Source organism: Sabethes cyaneus, chromosome 2, assembly GCF_943734655.1.
Source record: "Sabethes cyaneus chromosome 2, idSabCyanKW18_F2, whole genome shotgun sequence".
NCBI lineage: Eukaryota > Metazoa > Arthropoda > Insecta > Diptera > Culicidae > Sabethes > Sabethes cyaneus.
The window spans coordinates 35,095,424-35,119,892 of record NC_071354.1 but is presented as its reverse complement, the minus strand read 5'-3'; the positions used below and the strand labels follow the sequence as shown (position 1 = coordinate 35,119,892).

The 24,469-nt window shown below is 42.1% G+C and overlaps 2 protein-coding genes and 1 pseudogene across 2 annotated transcripts; 2 read left to right on the top strand and 1 right to left on the bottom strand.

The window, feature by feature from the left end:
* Window positions 1-220: 220 nt before the first annotated feature.
* Window positions 221-1,674, bottom strand: LOC128737571 (mitochondrial tRNA-specific 2-thiouridylase 1). Its single transcript, XM_053832243.1, has 3 exons — window positions 1,454-1,674; window positions 1,180-1,345; window positions 221-1,112 (listed from the first exon to the last, which is right to left on the bottom strand). Exons 1-3 carry the CDS (start codon window positions 1,527-1,529, stop codon window positions 221-223), a joined length of 1,134 nt encoding a protein of 377 aa, XP_053688218.1. The 5' UTR covers window positions 1,530-1,674.
* A 4,044-nt stretch (window positions 1,675-5,718) lies between these two features.
* On the top strand, window positions 5,719-7,792 carry LOC128737218 (cell division control protein 45 homolog). Its single transcript, XM_053831808.1, has 2 exons — window positions 5,719-6,332; window positions 6,393-7,792. Exons 1-2 carry the CDS (start codon window positions 5,991-5,993, stop codon window positions 7,719-7,721), a joined length of 1,671 nt encoding a protein of 556 aa, XP_053687783.1. The 5' UTR covers window positions 5,719-5,990; the 3' UTR covers window positions 7,722-7,792.
* A 1,784-nt stretch (window positions 7,793-9,576) lies between these two features.
* LOC128735270 (uncharacterized protein K02A2.6-like) lies at window positions 9,577-15,927 on the top strand (annotated as a pseudogene).
* Window positions 15,928-24,469: the final 8,542 nt, after the last annotated feature.

Below are 24,469 nucleotides of genomic sequence, written 5' to 3'. Positions count from 1 at the left end.
AAGTAAATTTGGTGGTAATCTTTAAAATTTTGAAGTAACATCTACCTACCGGCTGCAATTTTGCAATTACTAATGGCAGTGGTATTAGATAACAGTTAGGTCCCGCCGTTATAAATAGGGATGAAATACAACAGTTCTGGATTGTCATATCTGCAGTCAGTACTACGAATCAGTAACACTCTAGTGACTTTTATTTACATCAATTTTACTTAATTGTTCGTTACCGTTGGTATATAATCGATGGACCGGGTTTGATTATTCGCGCACTTCCGAAACACTCGTCCTGACTATAAAAAACAGCGTACTGGCCAGGCGTAATGGCCCTGAGAGGTTCATCTAGTTTTACAAACAGTTTGTCACCTTTCGTATCAGTTTCGACTGCGCTACAAGGTACCAACGGTTTCGTATGCTGAAACCGAAAATGACACCGCCATAGTTTCCTATCCATAAGATCGCTTGGTTTGTTTATCCACACTGGATTCTCCACGTACACCATATCGGTCACAAGCAACGGATGATCCAGACCAGACACTACGTAAATTACATTACTATCGACGTCTTTCTGAAAAATATAGTACGGCTGCAAACAGCCACCGATTTTCGCCTTTTGACCGACAGTCCAATTGTGCACCCCGCGGTGTTTGCCTACCGTTTTACCCGTATCAAAGTCGACGAAATCACCCGGCTTCGATTCAATGTATTCGGCTATAAAATCCTGAAAGGTTCGCTTTCCGACAAAACAGATTCCCATGCTTTCCTTCTTTTTGGCAAACCAACCCAGTCCCACCTCGTGTGCTAGACGTTTCACTTCCGCCTTCGTCATGCCTCCGATAGGAAACATAGTACGACGCAGTGCTTTCGCGTCAATCTGTGACAAGAAAAACGTTTGATCTTTAATTGCATCTACACCGGCCAATAGATGAACTCGTGCACTATCGTTGAAATTCTCCAAATAGGGACCAAAATTACTTCGAACGTAATGACCGGTTGCTATAGCATCCGCTCCCATTTTTTCACAAGCGTATTTGTAGAACAAATTGAATTTAATATGCCGGTTGCAGAGTATATCTGGGTTCGGAGTTATTCCGGTGTTGTAATCTTGAAGGAAACTCCTGAAAGATTTTTTATCTTTATAGCATTACCTAGCAGCAAAAAAGATTGATGCAAATGCAAACATACCCAAAAACTTCCAGCCAGTAATCTTTGACGAAGTTGATTTGTTTCAACGGAATACGCAACTGGCGGCATAGTTTCTGTGCATCTAACCAGTCTTGTTCTCCCGAGCAGTGTCCGGATTCGTCTATTAGATCCCAGTTTTTCATGAATGCCCCACACACATTGTAACCTGTATTTGAATGGATACCAATACAGAATAATTTGTACATATCTCACCCTAATAGATATTGTAACACGAGAGGCAATAGTGCCTAAAATCACATGAAGCTGATCATACCTTTGGACTTAAGTAAATAGGCTGATACGGCGCTGTCCACACCACCCGAAACACCTACCACTATTCTTTTGAACATGGTGTTTTGCTTAGATCTGTAAAATTCCCTTGAATCGTCTACATGATATCATGTATATTGTGTGTTTTAAATGATTATGTTGATCCAAAGGCTAACGACGGACCAGACGGACCTTACTATCAGCGATCCAGCAGAATCAGCCAATCGCAATCAATCATTTACCGGGACAGGACTGTGTGTTTTTATTTTTACTTTCTTCTCGCGTCACTTTTGATTTCGTCCAATGTAACAATTCCACCATATTGAGAAAAACGGGATCGAAGTTCTTCGAATTAAACATTAAATTGTTTCAAAATGAAATAATTTTCAGTCATTTACTCAACGTGGTTGTTGAATAATAACATTCAATATTTAACGGAGATTTTAAAAATCTAATTAAAACTAAGCAGTTTTGGTTTATTATGGAAAAAGTTACATTGGACTGTTTACCATCTCATGCTGTACTTTGGACGGTTTTATTTTTCCAGGCTATTGCACATAAATTAAGCGAGATCACCGTAAAATACGTGCGTTGCCGTGCTACACTATTTTCGAGGCTATTTTTCAATATTAGGCCACTTGTTTCACTTAAAATGCATAAATAATGCGAAAAAAACTTTCACTTGCTAAACGTCCAATGTACAGATTGGGTTTGTTTTGATTTTTTTTGCACTTTGGACATCAGATGAGAGCGACCGAAGTAACAGTCAGTCATCCGTAATTCGAATGTGCACATTGGACATTTTGATAATGCTAATTTTTTAACCTCAAAATAGTTCTATTTGGGCAGGTGTTTTTGTAAAACATAGAGTTTAAAAAGAGCAATAATTTGTTGTGATAAACCGGATTTGTTTACATTTGTTACATTGGACGAAATGAAAAGGGACGCGAGTCTTCTTCTTAATTCTAGCACATGTCAAAGTTATTTTGCTTTTCAGGGTCGTTTCACACGTTTCTCATCAATGAGGTACACAGGGTGAGGAAGTAACGATATTAACATTTCTCGAGTAATTTTTCAAATAGACCTATAAAGCATTGCACGCAGATGTCAGTGCGTTTTTTTCCTCCCAGGTTTGATAGTGTTGTGGGGTTCGTTTTGATTACTTATTCGCAAGACCCAGAAGCAAAAAACTGCAAAAAGGACAAATATATATGTTGTACAAAACTGTTATCATTTTCCTGCTTCGGATAACTCCGGTATTTCCGGTTTCCGCAAACAAGTGTTTCGAATTACAAGTAATAAACCCACTAGCAATAAAATTAGGTTACAAAGGGAATCAAAACAAAACACACAAAAACGTCAAACCAGAGTTGAGGTTAGGCACCGTGCAAAGGTTTATGTGACAATGAGAGATTCTCTTCGCGTCTCCTCTCTTTCGCTTTTCACGGCTACATAAAGGCATGGAAAAGAAAATGTCCAAAACAGTTAGCAAACTAATGACTCCGGCAACCGATTCCTGCAAAGCTGATATATTAAAATGCATTAGTATCGCCGTAAAAAGCGGAAGAGAGGAGACAAGAAGAGAATCTCTCATTGTCACATAGGTCTATTTGAAAAATTACACAAGATTTCACGAAAGTTTTAACTTTTTGGTTAAAATTTGACAGTTTGATGATTTTTCGAAATTAACCCTGCTCGGGAGCATGGTTAGTTTTGACAGTTCGATGGAATTTTTTTTCACCAATGTATGGATGTTTAACATATAATTTGTGGTTTATTAAACCCGAAATGGAATGAGGTAAATTTTATCTATCAAATAGGAGCAAATGAACACCAAAAATTCATCCAATTCCAACCTGGACTGAATAAATAAATTCGCTGTTATAGAAACATATCGTCATCCTCACCTTATATATGCTCTCATTGAGTAAAACAACTATCAATCTGTCAAATATGAAATGGTTCGCATTCTGAACTGACTTTAACCACTCGAGGAGAAATAACCTTCAAACTGTCAAATTTTAACCAAAAAGTTAAAAATTTCGCGAAATGGTTCACAGCCTAAATATTGTCGATTCGGCATTCGTAATATGCGCGCCGGGGAATAATCATAATCGCTTCGGTTTAGGGCAGGTGAAACACAATATCACAATATAAGGGTTGCTAGTATGTGACTGCATTGGTGGTTTGTGTGCAGGCTTGTCCTGTACTCAGTGAACTTATTTTGCTTTTTTAACTGTAACACCTCAGCCAAGCAAAATTCGAAAATATTATATATGGGGTATTTATAGAGTTAATTACAGTGGACCCCCGTTTGTTTGAACGATTCCGCATGCAAACTAACGGGGTTAGTTTTTAATTTGAACAACTGGTAACCCTAAATATGCTGAAACTTGTGTGAACTGGCTGCCCGGCTCTTTATTATTGTTTTGGTGGTTTGATTCAGTTGCAAGCAGCGAATATTTCGTACTCCGATCGGATTTCTACCATAATCGTTGGGAAAAAGCAATGTGAAACAGATTAAGCACGCTGGATCAGCACAAACAAATCGGGTTTATGTGCATTGTCTGCATAAGCAAATGTCATATTGAGAATGACGTTTGATCCATTTTTAATTTGCACGCCGTGCAAACCAACGGGGTTCAAATTAAAGTGTTCAGATTAAAAACGGTAAAACGAACGGGGGTCCACGGTATTATACATAAGATTGCTGGACTCCCAGTTCACACTGGGATCGCACCTTGATCCCTCAGCACGGGTCGCGTCACACCTTGGATTAGGGGTTTATCCATTCAAGTTTTTACATAACAGCCATGGATAACAACTATTACAACCATATCCTTTAAGGGCTTTGGACCGTCTGCTTTGGTTCCTGGGAGTCAAGAGAATCGCCCTGCAAGCGGAGAGTTTACACTTCAGCCTTCGCATGAGTGCTCCCTTCTCTGTCCACATACGACCCTAGTTTCCACCGGTTGTCCAATTTCCACTAAAGAACGTATCCCGGATGGTACCACGAGGAGGTCGAGATAGGAGTTACTGAATAAGAGGCTGTGGAACCTCATGGTGGTTCTGGAGCGCATTATTCAACCATTTACCATCCCCACCTTATTTTCTTTCATGGATTGCAATTCGTCGTTGATAGCTTCTATCCACTTGTTCCGATCTGGACGATGTTGTAAAATAATCAAACAATTTACCGGAAAGCCTGCGCTCCGGTTCGCTGTCCCTTGACACTGTTTCTTCTTGAGTCGCGTGTCTTCTTGATTGCGAAGGGAGCGCGTCGTCTGATGGCTCACTATCTAATTCTGATTCACTGCTTGCGATTTCCTTGTTCATCTCTTCGGCAACAATTTCATCACAGAGTTGTGTATCTTCTTTCTCTTGCTCGACCGAGAAATGAACCAAAAACTGAACTTCAGCTTCATCTTCCACCGAGGCAGCGTATGGAAAAGAAGACCCTTCAAACTTGACGTCACGAGCAATCACTACCTCAGAGGACGGCAATACAAATCAACTGGTATTTTCCGTTTAAATGGCCTATTTTATTTTTTAATAACGATATTTTGAACACCGTGATTCAAGTGTTAAATCTTGGTCTTTGACTTTGAAAGGTTAAAAATAGTTATGAGCTACCAGCTCTCCTTCGGTCAGTGAGCCCCAGCTGTTTTTAGCTTCCGAATTAGTCCTTCCAATTCCAGAGGGTGATTCCTTATCCCAGAGCCGTCTTTCATTCGCAAACGTGCCAGCTGTTTTCTGACTAACGTTTGACTTGCGACAGGATTCTTTTAAAATTGGGCTTCGAGACTTTGTCACATGTTACTCGTGGTTCCCTTCTCACGCACGTTTTCCAATACCTTCCGATCTCTCATCAAATTTTGCCCTTCAAACTCGTTTTCCTCAATAGAGATTGCTGACATTTATATTACGCACACGTCGCCGCGTATACGTATACGCGATTTATTTTCAACAGGATTTTTTCCCATAGCGAAACCTTTTCCTGATGCACACAAACCACCTTCATTGGACTAAATAAAAAGCTACGCGAGAAATCTTGAATTGCCAAGTCGTTACGTAATATGTAAACCGTTTCAATTATAATAGAAGCATCAACGAGCGCTACCTAGATGTCAATAGCGCAACGATCAAACAAACGGTGACGTAATGAATGTTTTGACACGCTGCATAATGCACGAATTTAGGCGCGCGAACACCGTGAACCTCTCTATTCTTACCAAACGTAAATAGGGAGCAAACAGCATCGAAACAAAAGTTTATTTATCCCAATTACCTATTACTTTAATTTCTAATAATAATAATAGTATTCAGTGATTGGCAAAGTTTATGTATCTATTTAGTTCAAGTGTTAAAATCACCCGCAGTCTTTGGGGCGGTTCTGTGTAAATAAATCGTGTTTTGTTGCGTATTCGTTCGTGGATGTGCAATTTTGTGTATTGTTTAACTGGTATATGTGGCACAATAGAGCAGTACCAGGTGCTTCGCGAACCGACTAAATTCGGCTCCGATCAGCTGTCGCAAGAAACATGTTTGTTGAAGACCTGAGAGGTGATTTCTACCAGCGGCTGATTGGAAAGCGTATTCTAGTAATCGTCAACTACGATATCGATGCCATCTGTACGAGTAAGATCCTGCAGGCACTCTTCAAGTATGATAACATGCTGTACTCGATTGTGCCCATCATGGGGCTCAGCGGTGTGGTGCGGGCGTACAATGAGCACAAAGAAGACGTGAAGCTGGTGCTGCTGATTAACTGTGGCGGCTGCCTTGATATTGTGGAGGTCCTTCAGCCGGAGGAGGACATCATATTCTACGTCTGTGATTCGCATCGGCCCTATCACGTTTGCAACATCTACAGTGATTCGCAGGTATGAAACAATTTATTACTTCTAATTGGATCATTGTTAATTGTATGAGGTCCTATTCAGGTTCGTATTCTTGGCGAAATGAAGCCGGAGGAAGGCATTCCGGAGTTTGATGCCATTTTTCCGCAATCTGAAGCGGAGGACGACGACGACAGCGATGAAGAGGACGACGGGGAGAATCGAGCACAAAATCGAATTGAAAGGCATGAGCGACAGGCACTGAAGCGTCGACAAAAACGAGAGTGGGAGGAAAAACGAAATAAAATTATGTTCGACTACACGCAGTTCAACTACTATAGCAGTAGTTCCGCTTTGATGATATTTGAACTAGCTTGGCATCTTTCCAAGGACTCTATTGATCTGTTATGGTGGGCTATAGTTGGTTTAACTGAACAATTGCTGCTGGGTAAGATAGAAAGTTCCACGTACACGTTGGCTACAGATCGAGTTCAGTCACACGTATCTCGATTGACGAATAAAGCCAGTGACCAGACAATTCAAACATCGGTAAGGATAAATTTTGAAAACGATCTCCATTTGGCACTTTATCGCCATTGGAGTGTTCTAGATTCTCTTAAGTACTCAATTTATCCGGCTTGCAAACTGAAACTATGGACATACAAGGGCGAGAAGGTGATGCACGAGCTTTTAGTGGACATGGGCCTGCCATTAGTGCAAGCAAAACAAACTTTCAATGCAATGGATCTAGAGCTGCGGAAAGAGTTCTACGAAAAAATGGAAAAGTTCTCCGAAAAATACAGATTAACACATATAGTGTATGGTTCATTTATCCTGCAATATGGCTATCGAAACAAATACTCTGCCGCCGATTACGTCTATTCTATGTTAGCCACTTTGGAGTCCATCAAAGCGGATCGCACACCGGAAGCGTGCTTTCTACGGTCTATGGATGCCTTATCACGGAATAACAAAGATATATTGGACGAAGGCATTGAGATGGGCAAAGTATTGTTGTCGACAATTTTCAAACAGGTTCAAAGCTCGCTGGAAATGCACGCCGTATATTCCGCGGGACCGTTCCTTTACTTTATTCTTCAGGAGGAAATACCATACTTTACCTGCCCGTACGGTCTGCTGATGCTAGCGCGCTTTTTGCAGCGAGGTCATGTCGCAATCTCACGGAACAAACGGGCTCCTGAGCTGCCCATGATTGCGGTGGCTCCAATCGATTTAGCTCGTGGATTCTCGCTGCTCGTTGGGACGCCTCCCGTGTGCGAGGACACTAAAAACTTTTTCGGAAAAGCCTTCGAACAAGCGGCAATGAAAAGTGGAGCCACCATATCGCAGGACTTTTTCGAAACGTGCGTCATTCAGATTCGTCACTCGGACTGCACCAAGTTTATGGACGCCCTAACTGTGCTGCTGGTCTAAGTAACTGGTTCGCTGGCTAATTGTATATGTAAGCTAAACGTCGAAAAATTTAGGATAGTTTTACTATTTCATTTAACTTTTACATCTGACTTTGAATATTTATAGAAATGTAGAAGCAAAAGTACGACTCACACACATTGTAAAATATAAGTTTACTACAAATTGAAATTAGGTATCAAGCCTGCTCTTTATCCCATCAATAGAGAAAACCTCGGACCCTATTAAGACCGAAGTCACGTGAGTAACTTGCAGAATAGAAAAATTGCGCTCTCACTAAGTTAGGACTGTGAGGATCAATGATAATAAATTGACTGCTTTATTATCATTGCTGTGAGGATGGAGCTTGAAAAACTAAAAACAGAACAATGACAGCACGAAGTAGGCTGTAATAGTTGACGACTTCTTGCTGGTATTCTGCTAAATTATTTTGGTTGTACTTTCATCAAACATTCTGGCCAAATTGCCAGCCCAGTGTAGTCTATCGCGTTATCACTTGTACTGTATCAACATATTTGCATAGATCCTCGACTGGGAGAGACTCCTAGAGTCTGACTGAAGAATTGTCGAACAAAAAATCAGAAGGTCAAATTCCGATTCGGAATTTACGCGCCGGAATTTAACTTTTTAGCTTCGTTAGCTAATCACGGTATTCGTATAAAATGAAGTCCTATTGCTAAACCACGACTCACGTTATTATCGCATGTCACGAGCGTACCAAGGTATTCGAATTAGTCGAATATTTCAAACCGTTTTCCATCTAACTACTCCTCAGCATCAACACCACGCTGCACGGAATAATTTGTATGGTCTGTATTAAGTTAGCATGAATGCGTAAAAATGTTTTTTTCAATTACACCATTCCAATTGCCCCAGTGCACGATGTACAATCCATCTGCGCAGAGAGCGGCTCTTAGTGTGGTAAAGTACGCAGTAAAGTTTATCACACTGCGTAGGTGGCTACCTTTTCTTGGTGCGCGTAAAACACGAAAAAGGGCAAAAGGGCAGCAAAAGAGACGCAGAAGGGAATTATTCGGAGAACACACACCGCATGGCGAGTTTTGTGTTGTGTGAGAATTCGTGTCTATCGGTCTACGCTGCGGTGTATGCCACTCCTGTCTGTAAGTCACGTCGAGTGTCACTTTGCTCGACTTGTCGACTTTTGGTATTATATAAGTCACACGCGACGCAATTTTGTCGAGTAAGTGGACTGAGTCCACCGCTAAAAAGCTAGTGACTAAACGGTTAGTAAGTGACGCCTGAACTTGCTTTGTTTTGGTCGACAGTAACTGAGTCGACTCGAGTTGCTCGACGTGATTTACAGAATAGGGCCCTATATTGCAGGCAAAAAAAGCAAAGCCATGAGTATAAACGTCCTGTTGAGAACTTGACCCTTCTTTATCGACAGACTTCGCAGCTGGTTATTAGAGTACAATTAGGGGGCTCGGTTAGTGCAACGATCCTATAGCAGCACCTTCCAGCCGAGATTCGAACATACGATGACTGGCATAGTATCCCGAAGCTAACTGGACGGGCAGCGATTAATAAATACTTACAGTTTTTGCGTTGTCTCCTGCGTTTCCCGTTTCGCAGGCGAACAACAGTACGGATTAAACGTTTGTGTTACCTTGTAACCACCTAAGTGGTTACCAAGGTGTTGTTTAATTTGCAAAACTTCGTTACACAAGATTGCAGTAGACCGAGTACCCAAATGAAGAATAGATTTTCATCATTCATATTTTAGCCTTTGTTCAAGTTAGTTGATAATAAATAGTTCTACAAGATTGAAAAATAACATATTGGCGACGAGGATTTAAACTCGAATTCATCGCTTTGAAGGAAGAGCCACTCATTCAAAATGGCAAGATCTGGAGGCGATTTTCAAGACCTGTATCAGCAAATTTTGCGACAGAATAAGGAGATGGCGGAGCAAAACGCTCGGATGATGCAGATTATGGAACGTTTCGGCATTCAATAAAACGCTTCAACGCGGTCATCGAGCAGTCCGGAATTCATCATCGAATCTCTGGCATCCAACATCCGGGAATTCGTCTATGATCCAGAAAACGGTCTTGTTTTCGACCGGTGGTACCGGAAGTACGAAGATCTCTTCCTCAAGGACGGGGCGAAGTTGGACGATGCAGCAAAAGTCCGGTTGCTACTGAGAAGCCTTAGTGTGACTGTGCATGATAAGTATGTCAACTTCGTGCTTCCAAAGCACCCCCGAGAATTTTCATTCGAAGAAACGGTGAACAAATTGAAAGAGCTGTTCAGCGTTCGCGTCTCACTGTTTAGCAAACGGTACCTGTGTTTTCAACTGAGCAAAAACGACGCTGACGATTTTGTGACGTACGCAGGTATAACCAACAAATACTGTGAAGATTTCGAGCTGAACAAGATTACGGCCGATCAGTTCAAAAGCCTGATTTTTATTTGCGGGTTACGCTCTCCGAAGGATGTCGACATTCGGACAAGACTTCTATCCAAGTTGGAAAACAATGCAGAAGGGGAGTGTAATCTTGAATCACTCATCGCAGAATGCCAACGTCTTCAAAACCTGAAACATGATGTAGCTATCGTGGAACAGAAGAAACCGATAAGTTCAATTTGTTCAGTCAAGCAAAACAAATCACCATCGATTAAATCACGTTCAAAGGAAAGCATGAAGTCAAAGACTGAAGGTCCTAAAACACCCTGTTGGCAGTGTGGCGGAATGCATTACGTCCGAGACTGCACATACACGAAGCATGTCTGTCGGAACTGTAAGCAAACAGGACACAAAGAGGGTTATTGTGGCTGTTATACGACGAAAGCGGCGTCAAAGGGGAAGAAAGTAAATGGTATTTACTCTATAAACCAAGTTAGCTATCCTTCGAGACGAAAGTTCCTGACAATCGACATCGATGGATCTTCAATCACGCTACAGTTGGACACTGCTTCCGACATTTCAATCATCTCACAGAAGCAGTGGAAGAAAATGGGTTCACCTTTACTGACTCCTACTACTCAAACTGCTAGGACAGCGTCAGGTAAGCCGTTTCGTCTACTTGGTGAACTCCGATGCACAGTTACTCTTGGAGATATCACCAAAACTGCAGTTTTATATGTGACGACCAGTTGCATAAATTTGTTCGGGCTGGATTGGATCGAGTTGTTCGGACTATGGGACACCGCACTATCTGCAATTTGTAACCAAGTTTATGCTGGTGCTGATAAAGCTAATTACATAGAACAGTACAAAGCCAAGTTTCCAGATGTGTTTAAGCCTAGTCTTGGACACTGTAAGAAGATGAAGGTTCACCTATATCTCAAGCCAGATGCCAGACCTGTCTTCAAACCAAAGCGTCCAGTTCCATTTACATCCATAGAGAAGATTGATGCTGAATTGGATCGTTTGCAAGAATTGGGTATCATTACGTCAGTGGATTTTTCGCAATGGGCTGCACCAATCGTAGCAGTTAAAAAGCCAGGAGGAAATGTGCGCATTTGTGCGGATTACTCAACTGGACTTAATGCTGTTTTGGAACCCAATCATTATCCGTTACCAGTACCAGATGATATATTCAGCAAGCTTAACGGATGCCGGTATTTTAGCATAATCGACCTGAGCGATGCTTATCTTCAGGTTGAAGTTGACGACGACTCGAAGCAGCTACTAACGATTAACACGCATCGAGGACTCTTCCGGTTCAATCGACTTGCGCCGGGCGTAAAATCTGCCCCCGGAGCTTTCTAGCAATTGATGAACAGCATGGTTGCTGGACTTAAAGGAGTGGACTCTTTCTTGGACGACATTTTAGTGTATAGCAGAACTGAAAAGGAGCATCACGAATCTCTTCACGCTCTGTTTCAACGTCTCCAGTCATACGGTTTCATTTTGAGGGAAGAAAAGTGCAAACTTCTTCAGCCGCAGATCAAATACCTTGGACATATTGTAGATGCCAAAGGACTCCGTCCTGATCCGGTCAAGATTGAATCTATCATCAAAATGCCGCCTCCGCATGACATTGCAAGTTTACGTTCATTTCTTGGTGCGGTAAATTTTTATGCAAAATTTGTCCAGGAGATGCATCAGTTGCGACGGCCACTTGACGCGCTGCTCAAGAAAGACACCAAATTTAATTGGAATAGTGAGTACCAACAATCATTCCAGCGGTTCAAAGAGGTTCTTCAGTCGGATTTATTGCTTACGCATTATGATCCTGCTCTATCCATCATCGTTGCTGCCGATGCATCGCAGTCTGGAATTGGCGCATGTCTGATGCATCAGTTTCCCGATGGTACTCTGAAAGCTGTTGCACACGCGTCTCGCTCTCTCACTTCCGCAGAGGCAAATTATGGTCAGATCGAAAAGGAAGGTCTTGCATTGGTGTTTTCCGTAACGAAATTCCATCGCATGCTGCTAGGTCGCAAGTTCACGCTCCAGACAGATCACTAGCCACTATTGCGAATTTTTGGACTGAAGAAAGGAATTCCTGTTCACACGGCAAACCGACTTCAACGTTGGGCACTGACACTCATGTGCTATAATTTCGATATTGAATACGTATCCACAACTGAATTCGGATATGTCGACGTACTATCTCGATTGATCGACAGCAACGTCAAACCAGATGAGGATTTTATCATTGCTTCTATACAAACGGAGGACGACGTTGAGGTGCCCCTTCAAGAAGCAATCAGCACACTACCGGTAACATTCAAATCGGTGCGTAGTGCTACTCTCCAGTGCCCAGTACTCCAGCAAGTGGTGCAGCATATCCATCTTGGATGGCCTTCTAAGCTCGACAGCATTGTCAACGCTGCAGTACGACCGTTTTTCGTTCATCGAGATGCATTGTCGGTTGTAAAGGATTGTGTTATGATGTCTAACCGGTTAGTAGTTCCAGAAAATTTACGTAAGCGAATTATGAAGCAACTTCATCGAGGACATCCGGGGATGGAGAGGATGAAAGCTGTTGCACGTAGCCATGTGTACTGGCCAGGAATCGATGATAATATTGCTGACTTCGTAAAAAGGTGTGATAATTGCATTACTCATTCGAAGACGCCAACAAAAGTGCCACTGCAATCATGGCCACTTGCGCAATCTCCATGGGAACGTATCCACATTGACTTCGCTGGCCCAATAAACGGATTACACTTTCTAGTGGTCGTGGACGCCTTTTCAAAATGGCCAGAAATTCGCATCGTACGATCCCCAACAACGGCTGCAGTAATTGAGTTTCTGAGTGAATTATTTGCACGGTTTGGCATTCCAAATGTTATAGTTTCCGACAATGGTACACAGTTCACATCGGAACAGTTTGCGATACTATGCAAGAAGAATGGTATTCAGCATTTTCGAATTTCGCCTTATCACCCGCAGTCAAACGGACAGGCCGAAAAATTCGTAGACACCTTGAAGAGGTCATTGCGTAAAATCAACGAAGGGGAAGCTATCTCTGAAACGCTCCAGACATTCCTCTAAGTATATAGGACTACACCTAGTCGTGTTCTTAACCTTCCTAATGCATTAGAAAAAAGTTACATATTATGCATTGGGGTCGAAAACGACCCAAGTTTTGAAATTGCTCTCATTCATCCATTTTCAATACGAATTTCGTGTTTTTCACCTCGTTTGAAAGCTATAGCCAAAAACTGGCACCCAAAGTATGTTAGGGGATATTTGTTGACTAATGGCCACTTCTGCGTCGGTTCCGGAACACCCACTACCAGGTCCCGGGGGACATATTTATATTTTGAGATAATTCATTTTGCGGCACATCAAATCACATTGGCTTGATAAAATAAGATTAATGGAAGTACAATGGGGACATTTTGAACTCAAACGGCCATTTTCCCATTGGTTCCGGAACATCCGGTACCTGGTTTTTGAGGACAATTTTGAATTTTAGGATGATTTATCTTGCCACACGTCAAATTACGTCAGCTTGATATCATAAGACTATTGAAAGTATAATAAAGATATTTTGAAGGCAAATGGCCACATCAGCTTTCGTCCCGGAACATCCGGTACAGGGTTTTTGGGCCCATTTTTGTATTTTAGGATAACTCATCTTGCGACACATCAAGTCACATCGGCTTGATTAAATAAGACTAATGGAAGTAAAATAAGGTCATTTAGAAGTCAAATGGCCACTTTACCACCGGTTCTGGAACATCCGGTACCTGGCTCTGCGGCACATTTTTGGATTTTGAAATAACTCATCGTGCGGCACATCAAATCACAACGCCTTGATCAAATAAGACAGCTACAAGAGGTTTGAAGACAATTTGAAGACAAATGGCCATTTCATCATCGGTTCCGAAACTTCGGGTGCACGGTTTATGAAAACATTTTTGAATAGGATAATTCATCATGCGGCACATCAAATCACATTGGCTTGATAAAATAACACTAATGGAACTACAATGGAAAAATTTTGGAACCAAAATTGCCATTTTACCATCGGTTCCGGACTGTGCGGTACCCGGTTTTTGGGGACATTTTTGGATTGCAAGGTAATTCATCTGCGCCGAGTTACCCCATTTTACGGTTCATTATAAATTTCGTGTACCGGATTATATGCGACTGACGCCCCATTGTACTTCCATTATTGTTATTTTATCAACGCGATGTGATTTGAGGTGCCGCATGGTGAATTATCTTTAAATCCAAAAATGTCCCCCGAAACTGGCACCGTATGTTCCAGAACCGATGGCAAAGTTGACACTGTTTTTCTTACATCAGTCTATTTTATTAAGCCGATGTGATTTGATATGTCGCTTTATGAATTATCCTAAAATACAAAAATGGCCCCCAAAACGAGGTACCGGATGTTCCAGGACCAACGCTGATGTGGCCATTTGCCTTCAAAATATCTTTATTATACTTTCAATAGTCTTATGTTATCAAGCTGACGTAATTTAACGTATGGCAAGATAAATCATCCAAAAATTCAAAATTGTCCTCAAAAACCGGGTACCGGATGTTCCGGAACCGATGATGAAGTGGCCATTCGGGTCCAAAATGTCCCCATTGTACTTCCACTAGTCTTATTTTATCAAGCCAATGTGATTTGATGTGCCGCAAAATGAACTACCTCAAAGTATAAAAATGTCCCCGGGACCTGGTAGTGGGTGTTCCGGAATCGACGCAGAAGTGGCCATTAGTCATCAAATATTCCCTAATATACCTTGGGTGCCAGGTTTTGGCCAAACTTTTCACATGAGGTAAAGAAAACAAAATTCGGATTGAAAATGGATGAATGAGAGCAATTTCAAAACTTGGGTCGTTTTCGACCCTTAATGCATAATATGTAACTTTTTTTGCTGTGGCTCTTCTAGATGTCGCTGAAAGCTGAAACTCCCCCACAATGCTAGTTTTCCAAAGTTAGGAAAAGTCAGAAAATTTCAAGTCTCTAGCTCGTTCCGTTACTGAGTATCAAGCTTTGTAAGTATGCCGATGGGTCGAAAACGACCCCAATGCACTAGGAAGGTTAATGGCAAGACACCGTCACAGCAGATGCTTGGTCGTAACATGAAGACAATCCTTGATCTTCTACATTACAATCAACCGAAACCGGTAGTTTTGAACTACAGTCAGAACGAGCAATTCAATCTGAAGCACGGCGCACTTCCACGTGATTTCAAAAGTGGAGACAAGGTCTACGCTAAAGTCTACAGCAGCAATAATAAATGGCAATGGGTTTCCGGCGTTATCATTGAAAACATCGGACGTGTCAACCACAATGTGCTGCTCGACGAGTATCACGGACGCAAGAAGCTTATTAGGTCGCATACCAACCAACTTAAGCATCGTTGTAATGAGACAACAGCTGACGCTGAAAGTTCGATGTCCCTAGGTATTCTGGTAGATATGTTCGGCCTAAACAATTCAACCAGCGGTAGCGTACCACATTCCACGAGACGTTCATTCCAGATCGAGGAGGAAATAGTTCCCGTTGCGTCAACTTCCGAATGTCAAGCCGAGGTTCAACAACAGCCTGAGGTAGCGGTAGGACCGAGTGGCCTGTATACAACCTCATGTCCACAGACCATCACAGTATCGGATTTAGACGTCGGTTCCAGTCAAAACAGACAACCTGATTCAGTGCTCGAAAGCGAACAGCTTACAGATGATTCGATTACTGAGTCTCCACCTGTTCGACCCCAGAGAACAATCAGGATGCCGTCTAGACTTGAGCCTTGCCTGTTCTGGAAATAAGAAGGGAGGAAATGTTACCTTGTAACCACCTAAGTGGTTACCAAGGTGTTGTTTAATTTGCAAAACTTCGTTACACAAGATTGCAGTAGACCGAGTACCCAAATGAAGAATAGATTTTCATCATTCATATTTTAGCCTTTGTTCAAGTTAGTTGATAATAAATAGTTCTACAAGATTTAAGTATAACAGTTTGAAAATTCGGGGTTTCGTATGTAGTGATCTGGTTTGAGCGCCAAATGTTTCGCAGATCTACAAAGGCACCCCTGGCCCATCAGAACATCGGACGTTGTCTAGCTACCAATATATTGATAGCATGCGCGTAGCGACGGGGGGTTTGTGGTCTTAAGCCCCCCAGAAGTAAATTTGTTCCACACTTTTAAGCTTGAAATTTCACAACCAGCTGTTTAGAGCTCAGGAAAATGTTCGAGGCTGGTTGTACAATCCACGTCGACGTCGTCAGCAGCTTAGAACCGGGATGGTTCGTGCTGTTTTAAGCTCCATTCAACTCGATCTTGGATCATTCGTCGCCCAGTTCCCAGCATCTCTAAAGTCGCAGTTTTTTTACTAAATAAATGTCGCTTCAGGCCATCTCGTACGTTGAGTCCCTCTGTACCGATACCGGTAGGGTTGTTGTGTAGAACCGTTTTCCATACGACGTGCACTATGAAATAAGAATCCTCTATATTCTAAAAGCAGGATTTCTGGAGTGTTAGCAGGTAGGCTCGATGCGCTGCTTAAATATGCCGCAGGATCTCCTGATTTGTGTTGTTGTCCGCGGCTGTCAACGATCCCACATGCACGAACTCAACTACTACTTCTTGTTTGTCGCCGTCAAAGATTACCGTCCGTGAAAAGGGCACGTTCGTCTCATTAGAACCTATATCATTCATGTATTTGGTCTTCAACACGTTTATTTCAATCCCAATCCTTCTAGCCTTCGCTTTCAATCTAGCGCAGTTGGCCTCCCCGTGGCAAATTTTCTGTCTTTAACAGTGGCGACTCGTGGGGGTTTAGCTTACCTGTTCAATCAGCGAAAAATACAAATCAATACTATATTTCAAGCATCAAACAAACATACGACGGTTTACTTTACCAGCAAACTCGTCTCTGAATTTTAGCTACAAACCCAAAACTTTTCGTTCAATTTACCTATTGAACAAAATTCAAGAGTAACCACCTTACTGTGATGCCTGAGAACGGTGCCAAATACGCATATTTTTTACATTTATGACCCTTTAACTCTAGAATCATTCGGGTCACAGAAATAGGCATATAACTTTGCAGAACACCACAAGCAGTATGCGTAAGTTGTTCAATACTAAAGATGAAGGAGTCAATGAGAAAATTTTGCGAATAATGCATACAAACCGCGCTCTATTTTCAAATCCCCTTCGTACCAACACATTGTTCCTGGTGCTAATCCCTAAAGCAACGTTCAAACGTCGTGTTGAACATTTTGCTCATCAGCTTCGTAACTAAACTAAATTCGTATTACATATGCGTCGGTGCAAACGAAATCATGAACCAATAGCAGCTGCCAGTGATGAAAACAATTTTGTCGGGCTGAATTGTGTTGCCTGTCCTATGAACAGGTTGAACTTGCGGACGAGTCGCCACTGGTCTTTAATATCTAACTGACCTGCGTAGCCAAGGCGGTTGCCACCTTTCCTGAAAATCAGGCCTCTCATTTCGATATCCTGTTCGTCGGATCACCTTAAGAGCGATGTTAAAAATCATGCAGGATAAGCTGTCTGTAGTACCCTCGTCGCGTCTCGAAAAGACTCTGGACTCTAACAGCCTCATCCAGCCGAGATTCGAACATGCAACTAAGGTACGTACGTGCCAACTGGGAGGCTAACATTGTGACATTTGTCTTCTATTGTTTCAATTTAATTTTTTGTCAGTTGAAGAACATTCCATTTCAACCAAAATAACTTTTAACTGCAAATCCCCATTTCCTGAATAAACTTCTTCCTAACTAAACGGTAAGGCTATGTGAGATTTCTTCTTATTAACCTTAAAAACTAACAGCTATTAAATCGGATTTTCAGCTCGTTGCGGCTGACGTCAAAGTCGAAGTAGGACACAAAACGGTTGAAGTTTCGTTGCAAGCCCGTTATTTGTTTATTTATATTTTATATCATCTGACAAATTTGTCTTAATGAACTAACATAACAATCAAAATGCACTAGACCTAGTAATTTTACTTTTAAACAAGTGCGAAGGTTCGCCGAACTCGAACAGATGCTCAATACTAGTGAATAACCTCACACTGAACGCTACGGGTTCGAAAAAGCCAAAGTTTGTACGGTGAAAATCGTTTACTAGCATGGAAGATGGTCTTAATACACGTTGCGATGCACGGAAGTTCATCATGGACAGGAGCTTCGGCGAGTCAATGTCGCCATTCAGCACTTTGGCCACGAGTAATACCTGTTGAAGTTTGCGACGCCGTTCAAGGGTATCCAATCCAAGCAGACGACAGCGATCCGGATAAGGTGGAAGATTATTTGGATCTCGCCAGGGTAAGTCCCTTAATGCCAGGCGTAGAAATCTTCTCTGTACACGTTCGATGCGCAAGTTCCATGAAAGCTGGTGTGGAGTCCAAACCACGCATGCGTTTTCAAGCAGAGGACGTACAAGGGAGCAGTACAAAGCTTTTAAACAATGAGGATCTTTAAAATCCCGGCCTATTTTTGCGATGAACCCAAGTTGCTTGCTCGCTTTAGAAACAATTTCCGTTCGGTGCCTATCAAACGTCAGCTTACTGTCCAGGATAACACCAAGATCGTTGACATAGTCGACTCTATTTAACGCTTGCCCATCAATACTATACTCAAAAATAATAGGCGACTGAATTCGGTGAAATGTAATCACCTGGCACTTAGCAATGCTTACTATTAGCGAATTTAGTTTACACCACGTCACAAATTTATCTAATAAAAACTGGAGACAATAACAATCCTCGATGCAACGAATCGTCAGATAGATCTTTAGGTCATCGGCGTAAACTAGTCGGCAACTGTTTCCTAAGACATTTGCTGCGTCATTGAAGAAAATGATAAAAAGGAGAGGGCCAAGCGTGCTACCCTGCGGTACACCAGATTTGTTTGTAAATGTAGTTGATAAAACCGATCCAAGTTTAACTTGCAGAACTCTATCACACAAGAATGATTTTAGCCACGAAACAAACCGCTGTGAAGCTCCCAAACGTAAAACTTTTTTTAGCAAGATGTGATGATCAATTCGGTCGAATGCAGCTTTCAGGTCTGTATAAATTACATCGACCTGCGCTTTTTGTTCAATATCCCGAATGCAGTTTGATGTGAAATCGAGCAGGTTAGTTGTTACGGAACGACCAGGGACAAATCCATGTTGATCAGAGGAAATGTAATTCCTCGTGCTACTTAGCAAGGCAGTGCTTACAATCGTTTCGAACAACTTAGATGCAGCTGATAAACTGGTAATCCCACGATAGTTTCCTACATTTCGGCGGTCACCACTCTTATAAACCGGGAACATATACGAATATTTCCAAACATCAGGGAATTTTCCTTGAGATAACGACTCGTTGAAAATGCAGCAAAGTGGCGCTGCCAGAATTTCCATGCAACGGCACAAAAGAACAGCCGGAATCCCATCCGGACCAGCAGAATACGAACACTTCAACTTTTTCGCAGCAGCTATTATCATATCGTTAGTAATTTCAAGAATATCGAGATCGATTAAATCGGCAGGAATGCTTTCGGCGGCACGCATAACATCCTCTTCAGGAGCAACTTCAGAAGCAAATACCGTGGAGAAAAATTTAGCAAATAGCTCGCATGAACTAGACGCCGAGCAGGATTCCACTTCATCGTAGTACACATCCGTAATAGTCGAGCGGCTTTTACGTTTTGTATTTATAAAAGTCCAAAACTTTTGCGCTTTGATTCCATATTTTATTTAGTTGGAAGCTAATGAGTAAAACGTTCAGCACGACGTTTGAACGTTGCTTTAGAGATTAGCACCAGGAACTGGTACGAAGGGGATTAGAAAATAGAGCGCGGTTGGCAATTTGGCATGCATTATTCGCAAAATTTTCTCATTAACTCGTTCATCTTTAGCATTGAACAACTTACGCATATTGCTTGTTGCTTGTGGTGCGTGTGATGTGGGCTTGTGCGCGCAATAAGGTGTGGGCAGTAAGGTGGTAATTCTTGAATTTGGTTCAATAGGTAAATTGAACGAAAAGTTTTCGGTTCGTAATTAAAATTCAGAGACGAGTTTGCTGATAAAGTAAACCGTCGTATTCCGTTGTTATTTAAATAAATAGGGATACGTAGCACTTGCTATGTTGCGAATACGGAGTATTACGTATTTATACTGCCGCTACTCGCATAACAGTTTCATCTCCATAGAAACTGGAACTGCAATGCGAATTGCGGCAGTATATACACCAAATACACCGTTTACGCAACATAGCAAGCGCTACGGTGAATATCCCTAATGTTTGTTTTATGATTAAAATATAGAAATGCGATAATAAAAAAAGCTGCGTATGAATTTGTATTTTTTGTAACAGGTAAGCTAAACCCCCACGAGTCGCCACTGGATGAGACGTTGATTAAGCGACTGGAAAAGCATATTTATTTATTTAGGAGGTACGTTGATTGGCACCTGTTCTAATAATGCTGAGCAGTCAATGTTTCCCTGCATTATGTCAAACACGAACATTCTTTGTTGATTGGTACGCCTACCCGACAGTAGATCGAGTTTGATCAGCTGACACCGAGCTTGGTAATGTGGAAGATTGACTTGGTCCTTCCAGGGCAAATTGCGCAGAGCAAAACGTAAGAATTTTTTCTGTACTCGTTCGATTACAAGGGTTTGCGATGTGGGCACCAAACGATAGAAGCGTACTCCAAGATGATACGCACTAACGCGCTATACAGCGTTTTGAATGCGTAAATGTCGCTAAAGCTGGAAGCATGACGACGAATGAATCCTAGTGTGGTGAATACCTTCGCGGTGATAATCCCGATGTGCTCGTTGAATCTGACTTTCGAGTCAATTGTGACGCCTAAGTCGCATATTGAGTAAACGCGATCTACAATATCTAACCCCAATGAGTATTGATGGTGTAGAGCATTATTGCTTCGAGTGAAGGTTACAGTTTTGCATTTTTTGCAGTTGATGCGCGTGCCGTTGGTGTCGCACCAAATTAATAGTTTGTTTAAGTCTTCTTGCAGTGCCATGCAGTCCGAAACCGACAGTATTGCTCAACAAATTTTCAAATCATCGGCGAACCAAAGTACAGGAGAAGGCATAGATGTAACCAGGTCGTTACGAAAATGTTGAATAGCAATGGTTTGAGTACGCTTCCTTGGGGTACGCCGGAGGGAATGAGAAACGTTCGAGAGCGAGCAGAATTCACTACAACGTATGCCGTGCGGTCCGTCAGATATGAGCTGAGCAATTCTGTAAACCAATCCGGAAGACCCATATGCTTCAACTTGGCAATAACCAGAATGTGTGGAACAGTATCAAAAGCTTTAGCAAAGTCTATGTATATCGAGTCCACTTGTCGTCTTGCTTCGATTTCTTTGGATAAAGTAGTAACGTAGCACATCAGATTAGTGGTAGTTGACCGGTTCCTCATGAAACCGTGCTGAGTTTCAGAGATGACTGGTGCAACTGGGTTATATAACTGTATAGCCTTAGCGTGCGCAGAGTATATTTCAGAGGCCGAGTTTAGCTAGATGTATGTAGCCGCAACGTACAGCGATCGAATTTATGCAAACTGCAATTTGTCCAAGGTTTTTGCAGTCCTTCAGAGCCACGCGGTGGCTTCTTAGATGATTCTTGACGCCAATTAGCACTCCGCCACCTCGAGAATGAAAACTGGTTGCCGGATTGCGATCACAGCGAAAAAGCGTATAGTTGGAGGTGATTTCGCTGCTGTCAATGTGTTCGTGAAGCCATGTATCTGTTAGAATGACGACGTTGTAGTCGCAGCTACCCAATAGTAACAGCAGTTGAGATTGCGTGTATCCCTCACATTCTGATAATAAATCGAGAACAAATGATCGGATGCAACCATTGCTTCCATGATGGGCGATTGACGACTGGAAGAATACTGTACTGGAGGAGTATCGGGATTACTATGTTGCGAGTACTTGCCTGCGATAACGGGTTGGAAGACCCCCTCTTCATGCTCGAATACAGGACCGAGACTACTGGAGAACGCTGGCGGGAATAACTGGACTGTACTGAGGGGATCAGGGGCTTCCAAAATGCTTGAAGGCGTACATCCCGGTAGCGGCAGGTTAGAAGTAGATGGTATATTGCATAACTTTTTATCGTTCTAAAAATAGAATTGACAGTATTGTGCAAACTGACCGTTTAAAAGTGCGCAAAATCATCTATTAAGCTTCATTGCAGCTTTAAAAGCAGCTATTAACGAGCTCGAAGCTTGATAAAATCACCAGATTTAGATGTTTAAGAGCTGAAAAAAGGTTTGTACTTCTAAACCTAAACCATAATTCAGCCACAGCGTTTGATCAGCCTGAAATTGTTACTTGGGTAGTTCGCCCTTGCGGTATATATGCAGGAAGGAATTGGTCCGTGTTAACCCTTTATAAGGCCGTGGCAACTATGCGTGGAATTAACACAAACTTCAGCGAAACATAATGTTAACATTCGGTAGAACCCATTTATATTCTTTTTGATGAGAAAATTGCTGAAAAACTTGAAAAAATTGGTGGCAATATAGTTGCCACTACCCGTCTACCGCAAAATGTTGGTGGCAATATGTTTGCCACTGCCCGTCTGGTGCAAAACGTTGGTGGCAATATAGTTGCCACTGCCTGTTTAGAGCAAAACATTGGTGGCAACATAGTTGCCGCTGCCTGTCTGGCATAAAACGTTGGTGGCCATATTTTTGCCAACCTCTCGCAGGATCACTTTTAGGAAACTGATCAAGTTCTACCATTTAAATCTACAACTATACGAAATATTCGTTAACATTTAGCTTTTTTTGCTGGAAAAATTGCTGGAAAACTTGAGAAAATTGGTGGCAATATAGTTGCCACTGCCCGTCTAGCGCAAAACGTTGGTGGCAATATGTTTGCCGCTGCCCGTTAAGCCCAAAAAACATGTTCTCGAATATTGGTTCTAAGTTTTTGGATAAATCCACATAATCTATCACAAAACGCCGTAACCTGAATATTACCATCCAAAAAGTTTCCAATTTAATGGTTTTTCTACGAATTTAAACCAAATTTACTGTTGACACTCAAAAACCAAGATTTGTTTTCATAAAAGTGGCTCGTAAATTACCATTTTTACAAATTCAGCGATTTAAAAACATCGAGAATGTTGCCAAAGGCTATCAGAACATATTGAGTACATAATATGCTAAAACGATATTGTTAGAAAACCAAAAACAATATTTTTCGTTGGTGGCAATATAGTTGCCACTGCCTTATAAAGGGTTAAACGAGGTCGAGTTAAGATTTCGAGTCTTTCTCGAATCCACGGGCAGTCAATCCGGGATGTCAGAACATCTGATACGAAGACGGCGCTAGTAACGTCCCGACGTGTTTGCCGGGTGCCCAAGTTGATTAATTTTCAGCGCTGTTCGAAGCTTGGTAACCGGAGCGGATCATTCCATGGTAACATACGGCGGGCAAAGTCGATGTTTCTTTTGTTTCCCCCTTCTTATGTACTGGAAACTTGTAAGCGGATTTCCAAGCAGAAGGAAATATACCTGAGCTAATCGAGGAGTTAAATAGACGTCGGATTGGAGCAGCCAAGTCATCGATGTAGTTCTTTAGAAATATTGAAGGTACGCCATCCGGTCCACTGGAAGTTGAGCTTTTCAACTTCAAAGCGGCCTCCCTGATCATATAATCGTCAATAGTCAGGCTAGTAGTTATGCAAATAAACAAATAGTGAGAGAATCGCCGATTTGAAACTCGGAAGAGTTGTACAAAATTTCCGTCCATCGCTTAAGCTGTTCTTCACGGTCAGTCAGTAGTTCCTATGCCATGGCGTCTCATGAGCCATGGGTGTGTGTGAGTCAAAGTGATCGAACCATCCCTGCTCATGAACCGTTCACGTACCGCGTTGTTTGAGCCAATCTTCTCAGCCACGCTGTTCAGCTTGCTGTAGAAACTCTTTCTCCTGCATCAGCGGCAGCATCTGCTGACGCATAGCACTATAGATTGCTGTAAGGTATCTTACCTGTGTTCTGAATCTGGCAACGATTATACTTTCGTTTGCCGGTTCCCATTTCATCAGAGCCGCACGTGCCCCTGGGTTCAGTAGGAATCTAGCTCCTTTTTGTTGAGTAGTATTTTCACCTCGTATGTCATGCAAGGGTATGTCTTGTGTTCCACAGTATTCGGCCAGCAGACCTCGTTCAGCCTCAGGATTTCATGCTTCATGTGGCTAGTTTCCCTTGCAGGGTGACACCGCTTATCCTGTTGGGCAAGTGTCAGTATGTTCCATGTTCCAGTTCGTATCTGTGTTTTCATGCTTAAGGTTGTTGGCAATCCAA